This window comes from Pempheris klunzingeri, chromosome 21 (genome assembly GCF_042242105.1).
Source record: "Pempheris klunzingeri isolate RE-2024b chromosome 21, fPemKlu1.hap1, whole genome shotgun sequence".
NCBI lineage: Eukaryota > Metazoa > Chordata > Actinopteri > Acropomatiformes > Pempheridae > Pempheris > Pempheris klunzingeri.
The window spans coordinates 17,677,004-17,697,189 of record NC_092032.1 but is presented as its reverse complement, the minus strand read 5'-3'; the positions used below and the strand labels follow the sequence as shown (position 1 = coordinate 17,697,189).

The window sequence follows — 20,186 nt, the reverse complement described above, 5'->3', positions numbered from 1 at the left end:
ATGTTATTATTATTTTTACACTATAAAAATATTTTACGTAATTGTCCAAGAAAACACTTCCGCCTTCCGGTGTACGCATCAAAATAAAGGTTGTAGGAATTATCTGTTCCTACATGCTTAAAAGCGACACATGCTTAAAAGTTGAACAAGAACTCCACAACTCCAAAAACGTGCCTGTATTGATAAAACACAGCGTTTGAAAAAAGCATTTTGACATAATTTAGCACTGCGGTAATGACGGAAGTAGATAAAGTCTAAAGACAAAAAATTTTAACTTCCCAAAAATTTGCTGGATTATGAACAATTTTCGTCTTAAAACTTCTCACAGAAGAAGTTTGCATTTGGTTAATTCTTCGAACATTTGTAGAAAATAAACTCGATAAATTAGGTCGTTTCAGGTCAAATTGTGATGCTTTTATTCTGAAGGATTTATCCCGGAAGTGTTGAACAACGATGTAACCGGCGACCAAATGGCGAAACTCAAACGAGCTGCTCTGCGTTTATCTTGTCAAAGAATGGAGTTGTTATTGTTTTGCATTCCTCTTTTGTGTTTACCTTTTCATTCCGTCGCCGAGAGGAACGACAGACCCATCATTGGTGAGATTAATAACACGTTATTTACAGCTACAGCCATTTAAGCTAACTGTTATTAACTAGCCGTGTTACCGTTAGTGACCGCATGCTCACAGACAGAAGTACAAATAACAGAACTACACATGTGTGTTAAAACCAGGTGTGTTTTCTTTTCTTTTAAAAGGTGTATTGGCTCAAGAAGTTTATTCCCCTAAACCAAATCAAACCGCTTACATTGCTGCCTCTTATGTGAAGTTCCTGGAGGCAGCAGGGGCGAGGGTCGTCCCTGTCATGTGAGTTATTATCCAACCAGACTTCATAACCATCAGTCCTCCTGTAGATAAGAGCTCCACAACAACCTGTTTAACCTGATCTTAAACCTCTGACCTCCTCTGTTCGTCCCTGCAGGATCAACCAGACACTGGAGGAGTACAAGACACTGTTCCACTCCATTAACGGGTGAATGTGTTGTAATATAGTAAGAAATAACAGCGTGTGTGTGCTTCAGAAAAGTAGAAAATTAACTTTATTATCAGGGGTCAACATAATGGGAGTAAATAAAATAAGTAAATATCCCATGAAGGATTTGTTTTTCCCAGTGCAGTTGTTCATAGTTTTGCTCATGTCATCAGGACTTTATCCCATAATAGACCCACACAGCAGGTGTTTGGACTTGAAAAGCACAGGTGTAAATACTACCAGCGATAAAATCAGTGAGGTGAGGTGAGGTGAGGTGAGGTGAGTGAGCATGCACACTGCTCTGGAACCTGCTCACCTACATGGAATACAACCTTTGTGATTAGTTATCAGTTACATTCGTGCTTTTCCTGCTTTGACAAGTCAAAGTGTGTGCTGTGAAAAGGGTCTGTTCTGCTACTTTTATGATGCACATGTGGCAGCAATCAATCAGTCAATCAATCTGTCAGTGTTTATTTATATAGCGCCAATTCATAACAGTGTTATCTCAAGACGCTTTACATAATAGAGATACTGTAGATCTGAATTACAACAGCAGATGAATAAGTAAGCTATAAGTCCAATAAGTCAAAGATAGAACAAGTGTAAAATATAGGTGATATGATGTATTAGGAGCATTTGGTGAGTTACAGAGGTACAAAGAAGCTGTTCAGTCAGCCTGACAGTGTCAAAATATGTCACACTGAGTTGAATCAACGCCTCTGAAGGCCACAGGCATATTAATGCTGAGGGTCTTCTATTATTTTGTCCACCCCTGCATGTATTTTTCTTAAAAAGACACAGAACATTTCTCTGTACGTGGTGACTCAGGTCCCGTGTGTTGTGTCTTTGCTAACAGGATCCTTTATCCGGGCGGAGGTGTCAGCATTGTCTCATCCGGTTATGAAAGGGCTGCACGAATCTTTTACGAGCTTGCTATTGAGGTAAACGTGTGAAATACTAGTGTAATACTATGTTTTAGTGTGTCGATGCTGGATTATTCTGCACACTGTGTGATGTTTCAGGCAAACAAGAAAGGCGACTATTTTCCTGTGTGGGGCACCTGCCTTGGATTTGAACAGCTGACTTATTTGACGAGTGGAAAAACAGTCCTGTCAAGTACCAACACAAGTGGTGTGGCATTGCCTCTGAACTTCACTAATGGTATGAGTGTGCTTTACTACATGTACTGTTGATTACTTCTTAATGATAGAAGTCTTAACGTTAAATCAGCAGTCACATTCAGCTCTGACAATCCAGGGTCCAAGTCCTGTCGTTTGAAGATTTTTGTGTTGATTGTCAGTAATGATCATGTTGTTATGACCCACTTCCAGAAAGCAAAGACAGCAGGATGTTTAAAGCCTTCCCAGCTGACCTCATGGAAGATCTGGCCTCAAAGCCGCTGACAGAAAACTCTCACAGGTGGAGTTTGGCATTGTTGGTATGTCATTCCTTACTGCTATTATGAGAAAAGGGATCAGTCACCATCATCACCCACAGCAGATATAATAATGATTGCAGTGCTAGAGCCACACCGCTAGGAGCCTTTTTCCCCGACATGACAGTGTTTTTTCTAAGAACATAGGAAGCAGACCAAGTGAACACAGGGTGTAGTTTAATTGGGTGTTGTGTCTAACCTCTCTTGTTTCTTTCAGACTTATAACACAAACGAGGAGCTGAAGAAGTTTTACAAAGTTCTCTCCACAAATACGGATGGGAACATAGAGTTCGTGTCCACAGTGGAAGGTTGTTACAACGCAGTGTCACTTTATCGGTGTAAGTTTACAGCAAAATAATGCTGAAGGGAGCTGTTTTAATGAGTGCGTTCTCTCCCCCGTCCTCTCTGCAGCATATGATTACCCAGTTTATGGGACACAGTGGCATCCAGAGAAAAATGCATTTGAATGGACGAGGCCTTACATTCCACACTTTCCATCTGCGGTCAAGACCACCTTCTACATGGCTGAATTCTTCGTTAGTGAAGGTATGAACACAGCGTTGTTTCTGGAAGCGTGATTTAATAGTTAGATGGCAGAGACTCTATCACACAGCTGCTGAGAATCTTTTCTCTCCTTACAGCCAGGAAGAACTTGCACAGATTTGAATCAGAGGAAGGGGAGAGCAAAGTGCTGATATACAACTACAATCCTGTTTACACTGGGGCCAAGAGTGGCTTTGAGCAAATATATTTATTCTGATGCCTGTTTACAGAGTGCTTTTCCTTTTTAACATCTGATTGGCTGCCGCGATCATGTGACCTCAGAATGTTTGCAGATCATTTGACTTGTTTGAGTTTGCATTTGCTGCCACCTCCTTCTGTTGAATCTGCAACCAAACAAGTAGTAAACTGGAAATAGGATAGATTTGTACATGTAACACCAAGCTGTAGCTGAGTTAACAGTTGAATGCTGTTATGGACAATGGAGATAATGACATTTAAAGGAATTTTGCACATCTGAATGTTTATGGTCTACATGTTAAAGACAACATGAATCTCAAAGCTGCTGCATTTTGATGATGAATTGGTCATTTATTAACATAATGTATCTGAGAATTATCCCTCAACTTGGCAGTTCCCCCTAAGACAGCAAACGATGGACTTGCATTCGACAGATCAGAAAACTCCAAATGAATGCTGATGTTGCTGTGTCTCTGCTAGACGAGTCAATCTGCAATTGTTCAAGTGGACAAAAAAGAATCTGTACATCTTTAAATTTCACAACAGCAATAAAACAAATGAGCCAAAAAAGACTGGAGGCTGATAAAATATCTATTTTTTTATTCTAACATTTACCTTCATGCCACAATCTGACATTAATCTTCTTTTAAGCTTTGGATAACAAAGTTGAGTGTCTTGAAAAAGTCCTCAACCACTGGCAAGAAAGTTCAACGTTGCCATTGGCATTTATAAAGTCCACTTTCAACTCAATTCAAGGACAGCAACAGGAGAACAGAAATGAATAGTCAAATGTAACTTCCAAAATGCTCAATGCACAAATAACACTCAGGTAATATTGTTACTTTTTTTTCTTTTTTTAGAATAAAATGATATTTGAATAACATTTACACATCAAGCTGACGAGACTGGGATCTCAATCACAATACTACTGGAAATGTAGTTTATGCAATCCAGTAAGGAACATTCAAGATGTCAAAATTACCATGTGGAGCTGAGCTATCAGGGATAGTGCTGCAAATAACCTCTTTAACATGCACTGGAACCAAACACAAATGTCCATTCAAATAAAAAAAACAAAACAAAACAGAAAAATGGGAAATTAAACTTGCGCCTCGTGACTTCATCATTTAACATGTCATGGATTCTTGTCTTCATCGGACTCAGAAACTAACATCGTTTTTCACCCTTATATACAAATGCATAATTTCTCAGGGTGTAACACTAAACCTAATGGCTTCTTGCCTTCGGTATTCACTGATTTAAGTGTAAAGTGACCGAGCACTTTAAATAAGAAACACTGCAGTGTCTGGGCTGGTTATAGAGTTTCTTCACCTGCCATTCTTAAACGTCTCATAAGCAACGATGCATGCAAATTCTGTACATTTTAACTTGGTCTATGACGTCATTGGGCATATTTCCAGAAAATGGTTAATTAAAATCCTTTTAGTTTTTCAATCAAACATTGGCTGTTGAAAGTAGCTTTTATAACATCTTTAATTTTAATACTTATTTACCTCAATCTATAAGATTTAAAACAACAGCTGCCATTTTGGGAAATTAGCTTCTTTGCTTTCCCTGCTGAGAGTCGGATGAAAAGGTTGAAACTCCTGTTATATCTGAAGTAAGAGTATAACAGGCTACTAGTCCGTGTGAGAGGAGCTAGTAGGCAGATTTGTTTTTACCTTGACACACAGTCAGGCGAGCTGTTTTCAAGCACTTCCAGTCTTTATGCTAAGCTGAGCTAACCAGCTTCTGGCTGAACCTTCACATCTAAAGGGCAGGTATGAGAGAGGAATCAATTGTTCTCATCTAACTCTTGAAAAGAAAGCGAATAAGCTCACGTCCCAAAAAAGTCAACCAGATAATTAGCCTTGTTGTAGTTTATATGCAATCCCGCAGCAGGATGTTCTCTGATAAAGTAAGGCACAGTGACTAAAACAAGTTAATGCTTCTGTTTTTTGAAAAATATTTGATAAAACTGGAGCATCACAATAAATCTGAACATTAAGAAACCCATGGCATGTTTTTCTTCCAAACCTTTTGTCAGTTATAGAGCTCTGTCAGCATCAGTGAAACACATAAAATGAGGCTACGCGATGAAACCATCATCGGGGCAAACATGAATACCAAAAGAAAATATATCCGCAATAGCTGATTGAATGTTTCTGTGCTATTTTACATACTGTAAGAACAACAGACACAACCACAGTCCGACATGAAAGTTCTTCACAACTTTAAAAATAGTAACATTTCCTGTATCTGCACAATTCCATTCACCCGCTAAGAACACTGGCGACCAGTGTTTTTAAGCAAGCGTCATTGATTTTCATTAATATACAAGCCCACGAGTTATGTGCTATGTGGTGGTCCTTCTCCTCACAGCTGGAAAAGTCTGTGTGAGAGCCGATGCTTTCTCTCTCTCCACTGCTTGTGAGGAGCTGGTCCGTCCGGCTGTGAAGGAGACCGCCTCCTGTTAAATCAATCAGTATATTCCAAAGCATCTCGTCGGGTCGTCGGCCACTGGAGGGCCTTTTGAATTTGAAGTCAGGGCAGAAGATGGGAGGGTGGATGTAGGAGTTGATCAACGTCTGCTGGAAGGGCAGTCTCAGGTTCAGCATGCGGACGCGGGGAGTCCATATGCAAACCAAAGAACAGATGTGAGTTGCATATTGTGGACGACTGTATGCCAGTGTTGCGCTTGGGGCACAGGGACAGGATGGAGGTCTGGGTAGGCGAAACGTATGGGCGGGAAGGATTTGGGGCACATGAGCCTCAGGGGGCCAAGCTAACCCTCGTCTTCGCTCTCCTCCTCCAGCGCCTCCTCAAACACTATTTCTGGTAGCCTGAAGCATTCCTCGAAGAAGTTCACCAGGGACTGGCTGAGGTGCTGCCGTGTTGCTTCACTGTGAATGAAGTGGCCTTCATCTGGGTAGATCTGAGGCACACACACAACAGGTTTACAAGAGTGAGATGCTGGTGTTGGCAACATTTTCTGTGACACAATTGGATCCACATGACACATGACAGATATTGTGGACATTAGATTATGGAAAGATTTCTTCTAGAGTGGGACAAATCACTTGAAGATGTCTTACTGCACAGTTAAGCTAGTTTCTGAACAAATTCTAAAGATACAGTGTGTGGCCTAACTTGTGCCTCATTAATCCAATCAAAGGTTTAATAGTTGGCAGTAAAGAGTACAAGTATTAAAAAATATGACTCTGTAGGTGGAAGGAAAGATTATGTAAACACAGTACACAACTTTTGCTGCCATATTTTTGTGGCGATTCCAGATTCATGATTTGGAGCCAAAACTAAAATGAGTCAAATGTTTACATGCCCTGTAAATGGTACTTGGATCTTTATCTTAAGTTGAACGACTAATACCGCAATGGAAAAATACTTACGTCAGGCATCTTTAAATTAGTCTAACAATTATTTTAATGATCAATTAATCAGTTGATTCTTTATTAATGTTCATGTAGTCTGTTAAATGTCAGAAGATGTTGCCAGAGGCCAAAGTGAAATCTTGTTTTGTTCAACCAAAGCTTGAAACCCAAAAAGAGTCAATTTGAATGTAAAAGACTGGATTTAAAAAAAAAAAAAAAAAAAAAAGGAAAAGCACAATTTAATCATCATCTCCATGAGCTATGACAGAGCAGGTTAATGGGCGCGTGCAGTCACCTGTCTATCAGCCAGCTATGAGCTGAGCATTCAGCTGCAGTACATTGTGTCTTAATTGGATTAGTCCTGGTGTTAATGCAGGATGCCCAAGAAGGTCTCATAATCTCATTATGTGGAATGAAGGCATTGTGAGGGCTAATCCTCTGCCTGCTGTGGGATCCCACTGGGATCACAGAGCTCCCAAAGGTTGGAGAGGAACTGAACCAGGCAGGCACAGACTGGCCCAGAAATTGGATCAGCAGCTGTTGTAATTACAAAGGAGAGAAAGTGAAACCGCAGACCTGTAAGGTGTAGTTAGCCTTTTCGTTGATGAGCTGGGCGATGAATTTTGCTGTATGTTGGAAATGGACTTTTTCTGCGAAAACACAGAGAGATACAGTGAAACGTTTCATCATGTAAGATTTAAAATAACCGTAAAATGTTTCTAAGGTTTTGGAAATCCTTGTCCTACCGTCAGCTGTTGGATGGATAATAAGAAACTTCTTATCCATGAACTGAGACGCTCTGTGCGCTAAATTCGCCATCTGAGACACACGACAACAAATCAGATCAAATGAGATACTGCAATAATTCTCACAACTGGAATTTGAAACATTTGTAATCCAGTCTTACTGTATATGCCCTTGGATCGGGTTTAGGCAGTCCAAGATATCTCTCTGAGAAAGCAGAGGCTGCAGGGGAAAGAGGACTTCAATTAATACTCTGACATCTAATCAAAACTTCATTTTAATAACAAGATTGAGTCATGTTGTTCTCTGGCCATTTTGATGGAAAAAAGTTAACTTTTCCCAGGTTTTTCGCCTCCGTATTCAAATATATTCACCCATCTACATATTCCCCAGTCTCGAAGCTGTTGCGGACTGTATTCATTTGCAATTCCAAATGTATACAGTGTCGTGGCATGTCTCTCACCTCCTCCGGCAAAGCGAGAGAAATCAAATAGATGGGAAATCAGTCACACCGCGCCGCCCATCTCCTCCTTAATTTGCAGTTTCCTGACTCGCTGCAGCTACAAGAGCTCTGTCTCTGTCACTCTCCACACAGTTCTACATTTCACACGTTTTATTCCTTTGGGAGCTGAGGTGAGGCTGGTTTGGTTAACTCTGTCTGGCACTGTTATGATTGGGTTCTAGCTGGATCTGCACCATCAAACGGATAAGGTGAACAAGCTCATTGCTGTTTTCTCAGAGCACATACATGTATAAAATAGTCACTGGAATGACTGCCAGCTGCAGGGCTAAAGGTGCTACATGTAATCCCTGTCTTTCTTTTTTCCTTCTGACAAACGCTGCCTGAGCGTGACTGATTATGCAGAGATACTGTGTTTGTGTTTACTAGATACAGCAGAGACTGTAGTTTTTTGCATGTGGGATACCTGAGGAAAAACAAGCTCATCTTACCGTATAATTCAAAGTCGGTGATGGGTGAGAGGACGGCGCCACACTTTACCGGGGATTCCTCGCCGCTGACCAACAGGCTGGTCACATAGCCTCCAAACACCTGAGGTACAACAACACAAAATGTATGTTATCGTATTCAAACAAACTTTTTTAAAACTGTAACCTGGTAGGTGCTCAAACCGACTCTCCAAGAAGAATATAATAGTCCAGCCTCGGTGTTAACAAAGACGTGTGTGATTCTTTCAGCTCACTGAGACTTTTCTTACCTTTCCAAAAGCTCCAACTCTGGTTTTGTCAATGTAGGGCTCTTTCAAAATAATACTGCAAAAGATAAACATTGATTCCAGTTAGGAAGAACATTTCTGTTTTGACTTTTGTGTAGCCTTTGTATGTAGACTTTTATACCCTCGCAGTTGTTGCCAATACATACAGGATGTTTTTAGCACCTGTGGAATTACACAATATAACTAAATTATACTAAATTATAGCGTATAGCTTCAACAGAGTTAAAAAACAAAACAGATGCCACTGCAATATTATTGTTTTACTGTGGTGCCCTTTCACCACTTCCACTGTCATTAGATCCATCATTCTCCCAGACTAACTATATGTATTCTGAAAGTAGGACTTTAAAGGTTTAATCCACTTGCTTCAGACAGATGTAAATGTACTTTAATCCTGCTGTCCTCAAATACAAAGGTACACATAATATTTGCAATTTGGTTGACTGATAAAACTCTGCCTCTAAATGCTGAAAATATCAAGAGAAAGGAATCATCTCTTAGAAAAGGTGTGGTGAGATGGTGACATGAAGATGATGAAGATGAAGATATGACTTACTTGAGTGCACTCTTCTGATCCTGTTCCTCGAACACACCAAGCTTCTTCTGGACCCGGTGCAGCAGGTTGGTGCCCTGGAAGCCGCTGCCTCGCCCGTCACAGCGCACCACGATGGCACCAAAGCTGCTCACCAGCACCGTGGCCCAGTCCATGTGAAAGCGCTCCGACACCATCTGGCCACCAGGTGTCCCATCGCTGCACGAACACACACACGCGCACACACACACACACACACAGGCAACCAGGTCAGTGCAATCAAGACTACGAAATGTAATGGTTTTTATATCTTTATATATCAAAATGCAAATGTAGGATCTGCAGCCAAATTCTGAAAAGCTCTGATTTAAGCTGCAGAAGGAAAGACGGTTAAAAGCCTAAAGAAAAGAAATTCTAATGAAAGAGCAGGGTGGGCATTAAGTTTCCTCATTCACAATGTAATTATTATCCAGCGAGAGTAGAGGACAAAGCAGCATGTCTCTAGATTAATAAGCCTGATTAAAACTCTGTCCAGGAAATCTCCTCTGATGAGGGCAGCCATGTCCTTGTATAGCTCGAACTGAAGTGCGGACATGAGCCTCCGCTGCTAACGGACACAGACGCTTTCTTTGGGTAGAGTGAGGAAAAGACGCGCTCATACATACACAAGCAGAAGCAGCGGATAGTGGGCCGTTTCCATGAAGCCGGCAGGTTTGAGGATCTGCATCGACAACGCTGCAGTGCAGACGGACACAACAATACTGTCAGTGCACAACAAATAACTTATTCATCGATCAAACAATGAATACTTTAACCTTTTCAAGCTTGTAGAATAATTCAAATGAAACAATGCATACTGTAGTCATCCATGTTAATGTCCTTGTACTCCACTGTGGGCATCTGCATGGAGTCCAGGGTCATCCTCAGGTTCTCATTGCTCTCCAGCTTATAGACTTCTGCAATACCTGTGGACAGCACATGATTGATTAACCAATGAGATTGCAGTCTACAAAGTGAACTGAATTAATGTTTAGACAGGAGCGTGGCCAAAGCTTTCCTTTTAAACATACACAGTTAGTCCAAGTCACGTTACAACATACAGCAAAATAAAGACACAACTCTTCTCGTCATAAAACTAAAACTCAATCTGCTGGTTTTAGTTCCATGTGAAGCGGATGCTATATTACTTTACCAGGTCACAACAGTTTTAATATCACAAAGCTGCTTCTATTGTGTAAATCTACTGTTAAAATAAACTATTTAAATGACAGTAGTTTACTTTTGACATGGTCTTATTAACCTTATTAACATGGATGTGATCATTAGATTCAGTTTGATTTTAGTAATGTGAGTATGGCTTCTTTTTCATATGTATATATTTATATATGCATATATACCCATGATGACCTGGTAGCAATTGCAGCGGTTAGTGGGTTATCCTGGTGCGATAAAATAAATTATTCATGTTTGAGGACCACAATATCCTCCAAAACTTTCTGCATGGACTCAAACAAAATGCAGACAAGAAAAAACAGATGTGACTGCAGCTGAAACTCCTGACCTGGATTCGCTTAAGGCAAACTTCATATCTCAAGAGGTTGTCCTGAAAAAAGAACCAGCTGTGCTTATTCAACAGCTTCAGCGGCATTGTGCAACACTAGCTTATCGCCCTTGGTTGCCATGACTGCTGCAGTCAGGGGGGATGTAGCAAACATTGTTTGTTGGGATTGGTTTGTGTAAACGGTCAAAAGGCAGCATCCATGAGGGAAATCCACAGACAGCTGCCAGGCCTGCCCGCACTGACAAACTCTGATAAAACCTGCCAGGCTGATGGTACAAAACTTCAATTATACCTTCTGAAAGGAAGACGAAGAAGAAGAAGAGCAGCTTTGTATGGATTACTGACTGGAGAGAACAATCGGCGTGTTCCTGTATGCACGCTTAGACTAATTCTGATATGACTTTGACTCTGTCATTGCTCAGTGTGCAGTCTTAGTCGCATACAAAGCACAAACTATGTTATTTCACTTATCGTGGCTTCATATTCTATTAGCAATGAAAACAAAGCGTATAGATATAGAACAAATCCTTTTTAATGGTCACATTAGCAGTGTGGCTCTGTGAGTTGGTTGGTTTGTCCACCACTTTGGTCCAGACTGAAACATCTCAACAACCATTTGATGGTTGAAAATTTGGATGAAATGAAAATTTGTTTAATACTTAAGTTCATTTCTAAGTACAGCGCTAGCATTGTGAACCCGTTAGCATCCTGGCGTTAGCATTTTGCTCAAGTAGAGACTCTCAGTGGCTACTGCAGCTGTGGAGTGTTAGCTGTATTAATAATTATGGCATCCTGATTGCATCGCTATGGCAACGCTTTGCATACTGTAGGAACGCCGGACATGTTTATTTCAGGGGGACATTAGATCTGTCATCACAGAAAAGCTATTTAAAAACAGTTAGTTACGTGAAAATTTGGAGAATAGAATTACACTTTTAAACCGTTGAATACATCAAATAATCTACGTTAATAACATTTCGTTGCAGAATTTACAGACTGCCTTTATTATAGTCAGGGCAGGCACGTCATATTGGTTAAAGATGGCACTGACTGGCACACAAGCACACAGTGGAAATCAAATTACAGTGTGCTGATATTGCCGTTGGGCCGGTCATAATTTAATGAGGACATCCATTGTGAGGAGTAAAGTGATTACTGCCATCATGCAGGACTTGGCTTGTAGACAAACAGTGACTCAGTGCACAGGTGGTCATTCTGCACGCCAACAGAAACATGTCTGTCCCCCTGCGACAAGGTCATTTTCAATGTAGCTATTATGCCACTGCCTACAAGGTCACTCGTAATTGTCTTTAACATAATTCAGAGGCTTGTAAATGCAAATCTCTGATTCAGCTGGTCGGGATACTCACTCTCTCGGTCTTGCGTCTCGCTTTCCCCGTCTCTCTGTGTCTTGTAAACGGCCACAAATGGGATGTCCCGTCCTGAAGAGAAAATCAGACTATCTCAGCTGTGCACTTTTACTATGAAATGTGGAGGCTCTGTTTTACTAGACATTGTTTTTATTTCAAAGGTAAATGGGACACGTTCAGGTACAACGCTGCCTTCAGTTGTTGTCAGCGGTAAGAGCAAAGTCTGTGTTCATCATCAAATGCACGATGACATCAAAGTCTCCTCCAGTGACAGCAAAAGGGGAAAAAAAAGTAAAAACCAAAGAGAGACACATCCCAGATCTTTAGTCTGTCAGACAAAGAGGCAGTTCTCTGCTTATTCGATTTATGTAATGCAATCACTGAAATAGCTTTTCCATATCTAGGCCACAAACAGAGGCTAAGTCCCTCACGCTAAAGCCCTTAAACCTCAAATTGGAGGGAGAAGGGACAGCAGATGAAGTGATTGGCGCACTTAGCAAATTGGGAACACGGTACAGGAACAGCGTGGTTGTGCATGGTGGAAAGTACACCAGTCGCTCACTTCCTCCCTCTCCCCCTTCCTCCTTCCCCTCTTTTCTTCCTCCCACTCTCTCATCTCATGGTAATGATATCATAGTCTTATCGCATAAATTCTTCTGGGCAGGCTGTTAGGGGAGACGTGGATAACTAATGTATGAGGTGCAGGACTATTTACCATCAGTGATTTCTGGGGTCAGCAGAGAGGCTTTGATAAGCATTATGGTCATTCCCTGTTTGATCCGAGTTCAGTGATGATCACTTAATAAGGTTCAGAGGTGCCTGTCACACAAGTGTTGGATCAGCGATTAAATATTTAAGGTACTAAGCTACAAGTCAGGCTGAAATAGAAACAGAGACATGAAATTTTTGACTCTTTGGGACTGTATTTATGCAGCAGCTTGAAGACGGCGCTATGACATTGTGATCTTTTTTGATCTTGAAAAGTGCTTTGGCTGTTCTTTTATTATTGTCACGCCCAGCACGGCATATGTGGATAAAATTGGAAGGAAAGGAACAGCAAGATGGGAGTTCTTATTCTTTCAGTAAAAACTGAGAAATAGACACCTAGAACGGGTCTATTTTAAGCACAATGTCACTTTTTTGATTGTTAAAGTGTCTCCACCAGCAAGTGCAGACAAAACAAGCACCACAGGACTTGACTTGAGTATTTCCATTGTATGATACCTTATACTTCTGTACTACACGTCAGGGGGAAATGTGCTCTTTGTTGCACTGCAATGCTGTAGTTACTAATTGTTTTTCAAAACTAGATAAAACAACTTATCATCAGCTTATAACATATCATGCATTGATGCACTGTTATAAATTAGCACCCATTCAAATAACTACAGCGTTAAAATACTGCATCAATGCGTCAATAATTACAATCCAGAAATATTAGAATATACTGTAATACTATAATATTATCAGTTCTGTTACTATTGAGTGCTCCAAAATTACTCCAGAAACTTCTGTGCATGTCTAACTGGTCGGCTAATACGGGTTTCCGCCTTGAATAAGCCAAACTGGACCATTTTTATCCTGGTTTATAAAAAGGTTTGAGTAATTTAACTGACTGAGGGGATAAAGACTGATCACCACACCCCTCGGAGTCGTATATTTAACTGCTTGCTGCAGCTAACTTAGCTGACCCTTCTGAACAGCGCCGCAGCAGCAGGCGCGTCCTCTCTGGCCTCTCGCACACTTTATAGTCTCATCGTTAAAAGAGAGGTGTGTGTCTACATAATGTCGATAAGTTTCACACAGACATGAGTCAAAGAAACTTTGTTAGCTACCTTGACAGTTGAGTAGGAAGTAGCTCATGTTGTGGCTGAAGGAGCCGCTGACGTAGCCACAGCTGTTGGACAGGGCGCACGTCAGGCAGCGACGGTTGAATGAACCAAAGGTGTCCGCGCTATGGAAAAGAAGACCGTCAACTCCCTGGAGACTTTTACCCCAGATGACTAAAACATAAGCCTATTTTCTTCCAAAACGACAACTGCTGATAGAGATAACATGAAACGGATAAAACAGCAATAACCTGTACAAATGTCTTCGCTTCGGACCATCTTCAGTGCTCAGGAAGTATCTACAAAGAGAAAGAAGGCTGTTACGGCAGATGGTTTGGGCCAAGCAATAACAGTTACAGTAATTCATAAGTGCCACAACAAATCACGCTGGTTTGTTTAGTCTTTTTGTGAGTTTAGCAGAGCTGTGTTCACCACTCAGCTCGGGGAGCAGATAAAAGCAGGCAGTGCCCCAACTACTCACTAGAATAGATGCTTCATAAATGAATGATGGGGGGTGGGGTGCGGGATGAATCCTTTTAGAACCGAAGTAGGCCAAATCACACCCCCATGGGGAAGAGGTTTTTGGGTGAAAGAGTTTTTTGAAGTCACTTAAACAGTGGGAACAATGAGAAACCGTGTTTCTATATACGGTCGTATGTTTGCGTGAATGCAGGTGTGCATATGTGAGATCCTGTTAGTCAGATCCCAGTTACTTTGTGGCTCAGAATGTGGGTGTGAAATGATCTGGGAGTGATGGGGATGAGTCACATCCCTCATGGGTGCAACGGAGATGCTTTTAAACCGAGCACATTTAGAGCGGTTTATTGTGTGGAACTGTACGAGCTGGCAGAATCACACGAGGCTCGCCACAATAACTATAGCTGCTGTCTCAAAATGTAGCATCAGTGCCATAAACTAGTCATAGCCCCAGACCAATACGCAGCTCGACAATAACAACAATCTGCTGCACTGTGCTCTGTCTGTGGTGCTGAAACATTTAAACACAGGGAGACAGAGAGACCCTGCCACTGAATGTGGCGTCTGTCTCTGTCCATGGTGCTGAAACATTCAACCCATTGTCTCTCTCTTATATGAAAACAGAATGTGTAACACATAAACCTACCACAGAATTGTGGTACACTGTTGTGATACATTGCTGTGAGTGGGGTGGCGATGCTGGTTGGTTTGGGTTTTGTTGGCACTCACATCAATTGGCTGTCCTCGTTATAGGCCAGCACTTGGGTGACATCCCAGTCTCCAGACGTGATGGACTGAAGTGTGTCTGTACTGGTGTTAGGCTTTGGAGATAAACAGAGAGGTAAGAAAATGTGGTGACTTTATCATATGATGGTAAGAAGTCCTGATTTTATTGCCTAAAACGTGCATAGCTACAGTGAGCTACAGTAAAGCTGAAAAAACCTGAAAAACCAGCTGTTACCTGGGAGATGGACATGGAGATGTGGAAGAACTTGCCCCTTCCTCCTTGAGGAATGGCGCGGGTGAAGAACAGCTTCAGCCCATCTTTGGAAAACAGAGGCTTCTCATTCTTAAGACACAGAGGAGGTCATTCAAATATTTTACAAATAAACCACCTCAGAACACTTTATACAAGGGCTGGCAAACGCAATAGTTACACAAAAACGTCCCACCAGCACAATTTCCTGAAGACAACAAAACAAAACCCTGTAAGATTGTCAAAGTTTAATCTAATTTCTGTGCAACACTGAGCCATAAACTGGAGGATTAAGCAGCGTAAAAACTGACTTTGATTTCATGACCATCATGAAGGAAACAACCACCAATATAAGCAAAATCTGAGCTCAGTTTCACCTTAATCAACAACTCCAAATCCAACTTATCATGGGTGTTAATGTTCTCACCTGTCTGTGCAGCCATCCTTCGCTTTCATCCTCGTGTTTCTGCACAAAAAGGTCGACAGGTTTCAGTTTGTGTATGTAAACAGGCCGGAGTGTCTTTGATACATGCAGAACAGATAGGACACACACACACACACACACACATTTAGGCGTACCTTTGTGCAGACTCCCGTCGTGGCCTCGCATAACGTGAGTATAGAGATGTTCTGGGCTCTGTTCAGCCAGTTGATGGCCAGTTTGGTGGTGGTGGCCCATTTCACCATTGTCACATAGTACTCACTGGCAAACACCGAGAAAGAAATAATTAAATAACAATTAGCTGTGTTTACATTGCGTGGACTTTGAATCAGCATCGTCAGTGAGAAGATGACCAATCACCAAGACACAAATAACGAAAAATAAGTGCCAAAATGTTTCCATTTACTAATTGTAGAGTGCGATAGAATTTTAAAAAGGGATGAAACATTAATGATCTCTTGCAGAGAAATTGAGATGTTAGAGCTGCATATAATGAGCCACAGCGAGGGAGGAATAAAAAATGGTTATAAATATGAGCAGAGCAAATGGGGGGCATTAAACTTAATGGAACTAAACATGGGACTTTGTTAAGTACAAATGTATCACTGGAGAATTTACAGAATCTTTGCAGGATATGCACAATGACAGGGGCAATACGTGCTGATGCAAAGGAAATTAAAAGAACGTAATATCTAAGAAACATGCAAACCTACATGGGACCAGAAAATGAATGCATGTAGGGTGATTACACACACGAGAGAATATATGAATAGGAACAAAATATGTAAATTTATGGAATGAATGCAGGAGGTGTAAAACGTGCATCGTTTGACTGAGCAGAGAGATTGATTGGCTGACAGTTTGGGCGTCTCACCCTATCCTGGGATCATCAGGTCTCCTCATCTCAATGGTGTGCGGAGGTCCGTTAAGGTTCACAACATACAGAGTGATGACTGGGTTCTCCTCACCAGCCTAGCAGGGCGAGGAAAGAGGAGAACATTAAAATGATGTAACAACACTTCAGGCAAAATCTAAAGTTATCTGTTATCGAACTCGTCTCGAGGATGAGACTGTGCACCTTAGGGTAGTGGTACTCTTTGCCTATTGGATATGGTGTGCCCGTGAACATGGGCAGCTCCATCCTGGGCACCAGCGTGTCATTGATGGTGGCGTATGCTAATCTGGCACCATCTGGAGACCACCAATGGGCAATATGGGACTGGAAAATCTCCTCTGGAAGATTGAGAAGAAAATGATCAATCAATCAATCAATCAAAACAGTGAATGCAAACTCACACAGCAGGAAGACAAGTTAATTATAGTGTTACTTTATGTATTGTAGCACACAGCGATGCATATTGTGTTGCCCTATGTCTGAAATATGCTATATAAATAAAGCTCGGATTGATTTAAGTGATTAAATGGCTGCAGGCCAACAGCATCATTCTGCTGTTACTTGTCAGGGTTAAAATGAACAGGTGCTTTGGAAGGAATGTATTTCAAAATGCAGAATGCATCATTAGTAGTACTATTTGTGTTGCACTGATTACGCCTCACAGACACTCATTCAATTGTTCATACATGAATGTCTTCTCCTATTGGCTGTTGCTCTGGATTTGTGGATCTTAAGTTGAGCAGTTTTTCGACAGTCAAAAATAAGCACCTTGTGCATTACAAAGTGTCAAAACCACAGTACCAAGTACCAGAAGAACAGGTTCATCACACACCATTCAATCAAAACGGCAAATTAATAGAGACACAATTCTCCACTTAAAAGTTCCAAATTCACAACCAAAAGTTCCCCTCTGCCCCGTCAGCAGTACAGTTTACTAAGTCTTGCCTGCCCTATTTGCTATATTTGGACTCTCCCACTCGCTCTGTATCCCCCTCGTAAACTTACACACAAAAACACACAAAGTACCAAAAGTTGTGGTCATAAATCACAACAGCTTTTAATCTCAGCACAGCCTATTGACCAAAATAGAACTCAGCTACATTTCCTAGAAATGAACCAGATAGCAATTTCTCTTCAGGTACAACTACATGGTGTACTTCACCATGATAACTTTAGTTTTTGGGTTGCCGTTACGTGTGTGTGTACGTGTGTGTGTACGTGTGTGTGTACATGTGTGTGTGTGTGTGTGTACCATTTTCAGCAAGAAACTCATTTCAGACTTGTGGACCGGAGGGTTCCCTTGAGACCCTCTGTGTGCAGGTGTGTATTTAAAATTATGTAGCAATCACACATACTCTTGTTCAACAGTCAGAGGGACCATAATAGCTGACAAAAGCAGTCTTGGTCTTTCATCACTGTTACTACACACACACACACACACACACACACACACTCCTCTGTCGACACACAGCAAGTTATTAAGAAATTATGCAAATAAAAGCTCACTGAGGGAACTTTTTGACAGCATAAAGCATGGCAGTGTCAATTCTGCTTCATTATTAAGTCTGTGGCGACGACGCAGATGGCATTGAAACAGTTCGACCTATTGTTGCAGTGTGCCACTAGCTACATTTAAATCAACTTTTGCAATTAAAATTTCATTAATGCTGTTTATCTGTGGGACTGGGTGCTGGCTTTGGGGAATTAACAGACATCAACTACCAATTAGCATTTTCATTAACTGTGCACGCTTGGTGGAATTACTTGATATGCAGCATCATTTGACAAACACCCTCAGTACAGACACTTATGTACATTTGTTTTCCAATGCAGTTCTGCGCCTGTAGTTTCTTTCCACTGCTGGGCACTGCTAAACTTTTTAACATCAGACATCTCTATGCCACAGACAAGAAGTAATATGCCTAATAGTAGCATTTAGTCTTTGATCTCCCTGCCTCCCTGCCTGGTGTGTCCACCTGCACCCTGCTGGCACAGCTCAGTGGGGAATGATTGGATCTCACGGTCTGATAATGAACAGAACAACACAGCGTTATGCTGCATTTGCAAATGATGAAGAATAAAAGAATAATAATAATAAAAATGATTTCCTGCATGGCCGGTTCCGTTACTGCCTGCTGACTTCACCAGCGGCAGCTTTAAAAGCTTTCCACGTGGAGTGGAACCGCCGGACTGTAGGATCTGCTCAGCTGGGGACGGCCAGTCACCTTGGCTAGTCGAGGAGAAAGTAGTTTCTAGAAGCAGACTGATATGTGCATGAAAAAAGAAAGTGAGGGAGCAATGAGTGAAGCACTTCTGATGAGCCAACTCTCGTTTTCTCTTGTAAGTAATGAGATTGTGTCTCTTTCTTCTGCCACCTCGCTGCGATGATGACCAAAGTCGGCTTCTGGGGGCTCATCTACTCTCTCCAGGTTCTCCATCCTGCTGTGCACGCTACATTATTCACTTTGCACTTAGTAAAGGACATTAATAATGCATTAGATGCCATAAACCAAGTGGCCAATGGGAAACTAATAAGTGCACGGTGAACAAATGAGAGAAAGACAAGAAAATCAGATGTTGCAGGTGGCGTTTAGTTCTTTCTTGCTCGTAGCGGGAATACTAAATCTAATAACTCTAATGACAAAGTGAACAAGTTGATTGTCCCTGAATCAAAAATGGCTGCATGTTTCCAACAGAGGGCAGCAATGGCACATGCTGAAACCAGCACAGAAAGAAATGCAGCTTTTCTTCTCAGCTTTTAGTGTCTTTTTTAGGCCACTAATTCAATGTTTTATATGTTGTGTTTTATGTTTTATAGTCCACCTTAACAATCAATTCTCTAGAGTCACCTCTACCGATTGCACAAGACAAAACTAAACCCTAGAAAAGCTGCCCTAGATTTATTATGGCCTGCTAAGTGATTCTGCACCATTGTATTATTTATATATATTTATATTATGGCATGGCTGGAATCTGAGATGATTGGTCATTAGTTTAAGTTTAACTCTAACAGCAGAGACGCCCTCCTCCTGACAAGCAGGTTGGTGACATGACATGACATTCTTGTTTTCCACCCAAAGTGCTAAAAAAAACATGGCGGTAAAACAGCTGTTACTATAAATACTACACAGTCATCACTGCGCAGACTGAGGTGACAGTGCAAGTGATAATTTAGCAAGAATAGAAAAGCACGTGGCAGAGCGAGGTGAGATTTTGCTGAGCATCTTCAGCGCCTCAGCTACCGTTTTGAAAAAGATGCTGTTAGAAGAAGAGAACAGAAGAGGAGCAAAGAACCCCCCCCCCCCGTGTATACATTTACCCCACAATGATACCACAGACAAACATTCATGAAAGTAGAAGATTTTTTTACACATTTCAGTCTCTTGCTAAGGAGTCCTACTCAGTGCTTAGAAATAACTGTATAAGGTTTTCTGTGACTGGAGAGAAATTTAAAAGTTTATAAAAACAAACATCTCCATGATGTTATATTCAGGTTGCGTTTGAGACCAAACGTTTCACAGAAATGTT

The 20,186-nt window shown here is 41.3% G+C and overlaps 2 protein-coding genes across 2 annotated transcripts in view; one reads left to right on the top strand and one right to left on the bottom strand.

Annotated features, from left to right (window-relative positions):
• Window positions 1-440: 440 nt before the first annotated feature.
• On the top strand, window positions 441-4,075 carry ggh (gamma-glutamyl hydrolase (conjugase, folylpolygammaglutamyl hydrolase)). Its single transcript, XM_070852754.1, has 9 exons — window positions 441-597; window positions 758-866; window positions 982-1,032; window positions 1,889-1,973; window positions 2,055-2,193; window positions 2,364-2,470; window positions 2,685-2,775; window positions 2,879-3,013; window positions 3,109-4,075. Exons 1-9 carry the CDS (start codon window positions 471-473, stop codon window positions 3,225-3,227), a joined length of 963 nt encoding a protein of 320 aa, XP_070708855.1. The 5' UTR covers window positions 441-470; the 3' UTR covers window positions 3,228-4,075.
• Window positions 4,076-5,837: 1,762 nt separating this feature from the next.
• LOC139221434 (A-type potassium channel modulatory protein DPP6-like) overlaps window positions 5,838-20,186 on the bottom strand; it is a 124,772-nt gene continuing 110,423 nt past the window's right edge. Inside the window, exons 9-26 of the mRNA XM_070853358.1 lie at window positions 16,842-16,996; window positions 16,638-16,735; window positions 15,901-16,024; window positions 15,749-15,787; window positions 15,307-15,414; window positions 15,075-15,166; window positions 14,120-14,167; window positions 13,875-13,993; window positions 12,040-12,111; window positions 9,966-10,073; window positions 9,774-9,843; window positions 9,133-9,327; window positions 8,559-8,613; window positions 8,293-8,392; window positions 7,505-7,563; window positions 7,344-7,416; window positions 7,174-7,247; window positions 5,838-6,143 (exon numbers count right to left, since the gene is read on the bottom strand). Coding sequence (XP_070709459.1) covers window positions 5,994-6,143; window positions 7,174-7,247; window positions 7,344-7,416; window positions 7,505-7,563; window positions 8,293-8,392; window positions 8,559-8,613; window positions 9,133-9,327; window positions 9,774-9,843; window positions 9,966-10,073; window positions 12,040-12,111; window positions 13,875-13,993; window positions 14,120-14,167; window positions 15,075-15,166; window positions 15,307-15,414; window positions 15,749-15,787; window positions 15,901-16,024; window positions 16,638-16,735; window positions 16,842-16,996 — 1,739 coding nt within the window. The 3' untranslated portion in view covers window positions 5,838-5,993. The remainder of the gene's footprint in view (window positions 6,144-7,173; window positions 7,248-7,343; window positions 7,417-7,504; window positions 7,564-8,292; window positions 8,393-8,558; window positions 8,614-9,132; window positions 9,328-9,773; window positions 9,844-9,965; window positions 10,074-12,039; window positions 12,112-13,874; window positions 13,994-14,119; window positions 14,168-15,074; window positions 15,167-15,306; window positions 15,415-15,748; window positions 15,788-15,900; window positions 16,025-16,637; window positions 16,736-16,841; window positions 16,997-20,186) is intronic.

What these genes read in the sequence shown, in the direction of transcription:
- ggh (XM_070852754.1), top strand. Translation starts at nt 471, where the DNA reads ATGGCGAAACTCAAACGAGCTGCTCTGCGTTTATCTTGTCAAAGAATG. An exon ending in GCGAGGGTCGTCCCTGTCAT is followed by an intron (nt 867 to 981) that starts GTGAGTTATTAT and finishes TCGTCCCTGCAG; the next exon opens with GATCAACCAGACACTGGAGG. An exon ending in TTTACGAGCTTGCTATTGAG is followed by an intron (nt 1,974 to 2,054) that starts GTAAACGTGTGA and finishes GTGATGTTTCAG; the next exon opens with GCAAACAAGAAAGGCGACTA.